Consider the following 7,846-nt stretch of genomic DNA (forward strand, 5'->3'; position numbering starts at 1 on the left):
ATTAGAAGCATCAAGTTCAACATCTCCGTTTGAGAAAACACAGTAACCACGGGATTCACTTGATTTCTTTTCTTCAGGGATGTGCGGTGCCTCTTGGTCAGTGCGGGTTCGAGTCCTGGCCGGGAACATCATTTTTGTTGTGTTGTGTTCTTGGGCAAGACACTTCACTCTCACGGTGCCTCATAGTCAGTGTGGGTTCGAGTCCTGGCCGGGAACATTGTGTTATGTTCTTGGGAAAGACACTACACTCTCACGGTGCCACTCGCCACCCGGGTCATAGTAACTACTAACTTTACCCAGGTGTATAAATGGGTACCGCGGATGCTGTGAGTGAGTACTTCGCCGTTAGTGAAATTTTATTAACTGCGAAATATTCCCTCTACACCATTATGCAGAGCAAGTACATGGCAGTTGATGAAATTTTACTCCCTATTATTTCATAACTGCGATATATTCGCTTTAAATTATAATGCAAAAGGAGTACTTCGCAATTAATGAAATTTTATTAACTGTGAAATATTCCCTCTACACCATTATAGGGAGCAAGTACTTGGCAGATAATGAAATTTTATTCACTTTTATTTAATAACTGCGATATATTCGCTTTAAATTCTAATGCAAAAGGAGTACTTCGCAATTAACGAAATTTTATTAACTGTGAAATATTCGCTTTAGACTATTGTGCAGAGCGAGCACTTCGCCGTTAGATAATTTTTATTAACTGCGAAATATTCCCTCTACACTATTATGCAGAACAATTACTTCGCAGTTAATAAAATTTTATTAACTACAAAATTTGCCCTTCAAAATAATCAAGAGTGGGTACTTCGCGGTTAATAAAATGTTATTAACTGCGAAATATTATCTTCACTTCGCCATTTGTGGATTTTTATTAACTGCGAATTATTCCCCGTACACTATTATGCAGAACAAGTACTTCGCAGTTGATAAAATTTTATTAACTACGAAATTTGCCCTTTAAATGAATTAAGAGTGGGTACTTCGCAGTTAATGAAATGTTATTAACTGCGAAATATTATCTTCATATTATCTTCAAAATATTATCGAAATATTGTCGAAATATTATCTTCATAGGTCTGAAGTTTCGAGGTCTGAAGTTTCGAGACACCCGGGCAGACTGAGACTTATGCTCTCTAGTTTATTGGGAGGCCTGGGATAATTTAACTACAGTAAAGATCACAGGCAGCCTAGAGTTGAAGGGGGCGCCTTCTCCTCTGAAGTCTACTTTGCATTTGAATTGTGTGAGAAAATGACTACCGTCATGGTCCAACATTATCGATATCGGTATTTAGAAAGAAGAGTATCCTTAGGTAGAATATCTAATATACAGCTACGTCAGTTCTGTTGGTTGTTATTTCTTTTTTTATTTGACGTTTATGCAGCTTAAACCATATTTATAATTTTTTCCCTTTTAGGTAGTCTGCCTTGTATGGGCTCTATGACCCTTTTGTACATTATCCTAATGATGATGATGTTTTTCATTGTCATTGAATTGTAAAAAATAAATAATTGTTCTATTGTTTCCAAAACCACCATTTGGTCACCTCAGCAACATTTCATATCGAGCTATATAATATTTCCACCCGTATCACTAGGTACTTCATAACCTTGAGGAAACGCTGTTATTTGCAAGGTTTAAAAGTTTCACGTCAGTTTCCAGTTTTTCCAAAGTACCCACCGGAATAAATAAATAGACAAATAAAACAATCATTTGATTGAGTGTTAAATGAATTAGGAGAAAAAAAAAAAGCCACTCATCAATAATTACATCGCTTCATTCCATAAGAAAAAACAATTTACAATTCTAATTTTCATTTTGAGTAAACAGGGTTTCTACTGCGCTCATGAGGCGATTTATTTTCAAACCTTGCTTATTATGTAGTGAAGAAAAGTTCAACAAATTTCCATACAGCCTTGGATTAAAAAGGGAACGTACAAAGTAAGCTAAAACAGGGGGGGATGGGGGCAACACAAGGATTGCCGAGGACTGAAATACAAAGACAACCCAAAGGGCCCGTATGTTTAGGATTACATGATTTGTAGAGGAGGATGCCAAGAATAGAACGCGGGAAAACGCTGATGACGAAGTCGCGGCTGGTTCAAGTATTACACCTAATTCGTTAGAAGGATGATGTAACTGAGTTTTCCACCAATACCAGAGCGTACTGGGGGATGGGAGGGGCAACACATATGCAATACAACTGCCATAGCTGAGAGGTGTCCAACGGAAAAAAGAAAACTTTTGATGTCTTCGCTTGGTTATCTTTCGCAGGATCGCTTTTCGATCAAGTGTCTCAAAACCAAAGTAATCACAACTACCAATCAGTGTAAGGGTAACATCACCATTACCCAACGAGAACTCAAAGCTGAACCTTGCCTGTTCGTCGGTCTGTCCTTGTCTTTGACGTTTATTAGTAGCTGACGTAGGGTAGTGATTTGTGGATTTCGAAGAGTTGAAGAATGCGCCAAATGTTCTCAGACATGCCCTTTATGTATGCTCAGTTTATGTCAATACAATGAAATGCTTAGTTTAGACAGCCTGCCGTCTCAACTGTTTGCATCTAAAACCTAAGGCAATTTTTTGTCACAAACACTGAATAACAGAGGCATGTAATTTGGGTTCTACGCTTCTACCTATAATTAGAAACTTCAGATTTTAGAATCGGAACAGGTTCTGAATATTCCATCCGCAAGCTTTAATCTTTTTTTTTCCATTGGCGTCCATACGTTTCCTTAAGCAGCTCAATTGAAAGTGGTCCTGAGTTAGGAGGACAAAAAATGATCACAGTTAAAGTTAGAAATCGAAAAGAAACTTTAGTTTTAATCCCAGCACACTAAAGTTAAATTATCTTAATAATTTAACTTTTAATAAAAGCACAAATCGAACACAGTTAATTTAGGTACACTATTTGAATTTCGAACCGAGTAGTTAATCAGGGATCCGCGGTCAAGTTTCACGGCGTTTCCGGTTTTTCCAATGCACCCACCTGAAGAAATAATTGGAAAAATAAAACAATCGATGAATAAATCAGTGATTACATAGATCAGAAGAAAAGGCCACTCATCAATGATTACATCGATTCATTCCATGCTAAAATACAACTTACGATTATAATTTTCATTCGGAGTGAACAGGGGTTCTTCTGCGCTCATGACGTAATTAATTTTCGGACCTTTCTTATAATGTAGGAGAGAAAAGCTCGAAATCATTTCCATACAATTACATCGTCAGGCCATAGTTAGTGGAGGGGGACAGTCCCCCTCCATTAACTATGGCCAGGCTAAAGTAAGGGACGTACAAGGCAGGTTAATGCGGGGAACCTCTGAATTGTCGAGGACTGAAATACAAAGACAACCCGAAGTGCCCACATATAAAAGTTTGATTTGTAGAAGTGGATGCTTCGAATAAAGCGCGGGAAAATGCTGGTGACTTAAGTCACGACTGGTTCAAGCATTGCACCTGATTGGTTAGGAGGATTTCGTAATTAAGTTTTCCACTAATACCAGAGCGTATTGGGAGATGGGAGAGGCAAAACAGATGCAATACAACTGCCGTAGCTAAACTACCTTACCAGTTTCCGACAAGTGGTAAATACTGTGCGAGATACAATTCTACCAGTCGTTTTGGAATAGCAATCCACACTTCATTCAAACAGTTCGCCATGGCGATAATAATAAGATGCACGCATCGTTCCGTTTTGATGGTTGTCGCTGGAAAAACTTGATCCCCACGAGTCTGTAAAGTGAACAAAAAGTTTTTTTTTTCTCTTGCAATGATGCGAGGTGTCTTGCGGAATAGAGAAAACTTGTCTTCGCTTGATCATTTTTGCTGGATCGTTTTTCGATTGAATGTGTGAAAACTAAAGTGATCAAAACTACTGATCAGAACTAAAGTTAACATCATCAGTAAAAGGAGGTTGTGGTCCTCCAGGTAATAGTGCAACAGCACTCATATTTTTGTATCACACCTGAAAGACAGTATTGCCTGAGGCTCATATAATGATCGACAGTGGTTATCCTAGAGCACTTGACCCAAACCTAAGGGAGAGAACGTGCCAGCTGTGAAGCAGACTTCGCCGATTACACTTCTTGAAACAAAGTCTGGACAAACTAAATTTTCCTTGATTTGGTTCAACAATGCCTTAATAATTGTACATCATAAATAATAGTATGAAATTTGGATTTTATCAAAATACCTCCAGGTTCTCTCGATACGCATTTCTTAAAATGTTTGAAAATACCAAGCCAGGGCATATCATTGTGACACCAACATTCTTTTCATGGACTTCCATACGCAAAGTATTGAAATAACCCTGAAAATGATAAAAGTAGATAAGTACTGGACAACAATTTTGTTTTGAATTTGTAAGTTTTGAAACAGTAAATGGAGATTTTGCCCAATTGGAAGTTAGTCCATTTTCAACCTGTGGGAGTTTGTCACTTGAAGTAGAACTAGTTTGCCCTCAAATCACCAATTCACAAAAAATTGGAAGGGGGTAAACTAGCAGTAGGGCAAACCATTAGGGGAAGTACTTTGGACTTCAAGAGATGGGTGATGGTAGGATTTTTCTGAGTTGAAATATTTGGATTTCTAGATCATTTTGAGTTGGAAAATTTTGGCAAGTATTTTTTTTGGGTAGCTTGATCTAAGTAGGGAGTTTTCTTTGGGTATTCAAAACAATCTGAAGATTGGACATAGTTCCTGTGTATCCTAGCTGTGAAGTTCAAAGAATACAGAAAAAACCAAACTTGTTTTGTCACTGTTTTATTACATAATGCATGACATTATTAATTTGGCATGGTATTTTTTGGGGGGTTAAATTTTGGTCCAGGGATGTTTTGGGGTTTTTTGAAGCCCTAAGGGGTTTTGGGGGGGGGGGGGGGTTGGAATTTTTTCCACATTTGATCATCCCTATCAATTGAAATCTGGGGTACCCCCTTTCAGGGCAAACCTCCATAAACTGGGCTCACACTTACAACAGTCTGAGTTTTTCTGAGCAATTTTCATACAGTTGGCTCCATGGGAATGATTGTACCTTATGGATCATAATTATTAAAATCCCTGTGAAGGTGTAGTCTGATCGTCCGGGTGAGTGTAGTCCTGAGAAGGACTGTTGTCGGTGGCAGTGACTGACGTTTCGACAACCTGTGCGGAAGTCATCATCAGAGTCAAGTGAATGATTGTTGTCAGTACTTGTTGTCATTCACTTGACTCTGATGATGACTTCCGCACAGGTTGTCGAAACGTCAGTCACTGCCACCGACAACAGTCCTTCTCAGGACTACACTCACCCGGACGATCAGACTACACCTTCACATGTTACCCCCGGGTTCAAACCATTTACTGTATTAAAATCCCTGTTTGTTAAGTTTAGACCAATATTTACCTTTACCTTATTTACTTTCCAAAATTCCTAGAGAAACTCACTGTCTGTTCCAAGTGTGATTAATACTATAGCGGGACCTGCCAACCATTTGTTCTTATTGAGGTCATCAATATACCAGAGAAATATTTTTGAAGTAGTCATGAAGAGTTGACTCAAGACCTGTCTTTAGTGCTTTAGTGTCTTTAGTAATATACATCACAAAATCAGCAACAGAAAAATGCAATCATGTACCATTTTAAGTCAATCACCTGAAGAGCATGTTTAGAAGCTGAATATGCAGCCATATTAGGACCTGGTGCTGCAAAATAAACATCAACTAATTAATGTTGTGCTCGTCTTGAGGTGTTCATCATATACAAGAACAAAAATGCGTTACCACGATAATGCCTCATGTGAATGATATGACATACCAGAAATGACATATATCTTATATTTCAAAGGGTAAAACACTTCATCTGCTTCTTAATATAAAGTACAAACTGGAACAGTGAGGTTTTAACCACATGTTTCAGACAAAATTGCATTTGCAGCATGCTCTGTTCTTCAGTAAAAAAAATGTTGCTTGCAGAGGTATCCTCAAATGATTGCAATATTTCTGTTTCCCTTGGGAGTGCAAATCCTGTTTTTTGTTTTGCTTGCTCATCAGGTTCACTTTTCTGGATACAACACATGCAATCTTTCTGCTGTAACATTAAACTTGAACACCCTTATAGGTGATCCAGGTAGATAAGAAAGGGTATTTATCAATTTCCATGAACTTTACACATGGTAGACTCAAAATGTGTATTTGTGAAGTGGCATCTTATAAGGGCTGAGGAAAGGTAAAGTTTATTACAGAATTTTCAGTATGGCTCTTTTCTCATCATCAGAAGCCCCCTCCCTCAAATGATATATCAAACTTACCACATTTCGCAGAGGCACTACTTATAACAACAATTTGACCATTCCTGTTTTGAACCATGTGGGGCAGAACAGCTTTGGTAATAGAAATTGTCCCCAGTACATTTGTGTTCAGGACTGAAATATCCACGTCATGATCACTATCCACTGAAGAACTCATCTGTAAAATTCCCGCATTGTTTACTAGAAAATCAATCTGTGATTTAAAAAAAAAAGTACACGTATGCCTTATGTGAAATAAAATTGAAAATAAGAACTTATCACATTAAAGCAAAAACCAGACCTTGCCAAACTGTTGAAGAGCTTTAGCTACGCAGTCTTCATGAGAGGAGAAATTTGTAATATCCAACGGCACAACAAGAAAGTCTTCCTCAAAGCTCAATGGGAAAATCCTTTTTGCCAAGCCTGTGTAGCAAGAAAAGAAATTCTGATATTCACACCAATTTATATGTTAGAATTTGCTACCCCTCTATAACATCAAGAAATCTGGTTAGATATTCTAGTCTTCTTGGATAGGGACGAATAAATGGAGGTCCCATCTCCTGCAGGGTTGGGGTAGGAGATGTTAATTTCCTACTCACGAGATTACTGTGTGATGGATGCCCTCCCCTGAGGTGGGGTGGGTGGGTGTTTTAGAGGGCCACTAGGGAGAATACTTTCAAAGTAATCGGTGTCACCCTCTTAAAATAAAGGTTATTATTATTATTATATATAGTTGAGCAACTCCAAAAAATTGGCATTGAGTCAAAATCTCTTCATTGATATTTTTTTTCCTTACTGCATTCTTGTTTGGAAATGTATTGGCACTGAATGGAGAAATTCATTGTTGGTCACTTCTCGGAGTACAAGATTCTACAACCCCCCTCACCCATTTCTCTTAGGCCCTGTTTGCACCACACCGAAAAATTTGGAGAGAGTCATTCGACAACTTACCATCGCTCGTAAGAGGCTACGTTCAATTACGAAATATGATGACCAGTTGAATTGTATCTGTCAAGGAACAACAGATCTTCGCGCCCGACAAAAGATTGCTGGCCTCCGAAGCCAGTGAAAATTTTGGTGGGTCAAAAAAATTGTTCGCAAACAAAGTTTCGCGTAGTGTGAACAAGCCCTTAGCGACAAATTTCACCTCCCTATGTTGAATGAAGATGAACTAATTAAAAAACCTAAGAGTAACACTTACTCAGGCACTGATTTTTCACTCTGTCTAATTCGTCTTTTCTCCTCGCCGACAGCACCAGTTTACAGCCCAATTCAGTTAGCTTGTAGGCTAAATGTTCGCCAATTCCACTCGATGCACCAGTGATCCAAATCACTTTACCTCGCAATCTTTTATCCGGTGGTTTTGCAAATCTTTCGTAGAAATGCAGTATTGCATCACAATCAGCAAAGTAAATTCTCAAGATGTGCAAGACGACAAACAGAAAAACACATATCTCGAGGAAACCTGTCATTTTCTTTGAAATATTGATTAATAAAAGCAAAAAGAGAGTCAGGTTACGTGGACACTAATGGCGGACCGAGTAAGAGGCCTGAGT

The 7,846-nt window shown here is 38.4% G+C and overlaps 1 protein-coding gene across 2 annotated transcripts; it reads right to left on the minus strand.

The window, feature by feature from the left end:
* Positions 1 to 1,360: 1,360 nt before the first annotated feature.
* Positions 1,361 to 7,846, minus strand: LOC148728988 (dehydrogenase/reductase SDR family member 7-like). 2 transcript variants are annotated; one of them, XM_088725358.1, is made up of 8 exons: positions 7,492 to 7,846; positions 6,592 to 6,713; positions 6,312 to 6,504; positions 5,657 to 5,706; positions 4,218 to 4,334; positions 3,594 to 3,757; positions 2,944 to 3,008; positions 1,361 to 2,779 (listed from the first exon to the last, which is right to left on the minus strand). In XM_088725358.1, the coding sequence occupies exons 1-7, from the start codon at positions 7,760 to 7,762 to the stop codon at positions 2,969 to 2,971; spliced, it is 957 nt and encodes a 318-aa protein (XP_088581484.1). In that variant the 5' UTR covers positions 7,763 to 7,846; the 3' UTR covers positions 1,361 to 2,779; positions 2,944 to 2,968. The 2 variants fall into 2 exon arrangements, with proteins under 2 accessions (XP_088581484.1, XP_088581483.1); XM_088725357.1 differs by lacking the exon at positions 1,361 to 2,779 and having other exon boundaries at positions 2,816 to 3,008; positions 7,492 to 7,845.

This window comes from Stylophora pistillata, chromosome 6 (assembly GCF_964205215.1).
Source record: "Stylophora pistillata chromosome 6, jaStyPist1.2, whole genome shotgun sequence".
Classification (NCBI taxonomy): domain Eukaryota; kingdom Metazoa; phylum Cnidaria; class Anthozoa; order Scleractinia; family Pocilloporidae; genus Stylophora; species Stylophora pistillata.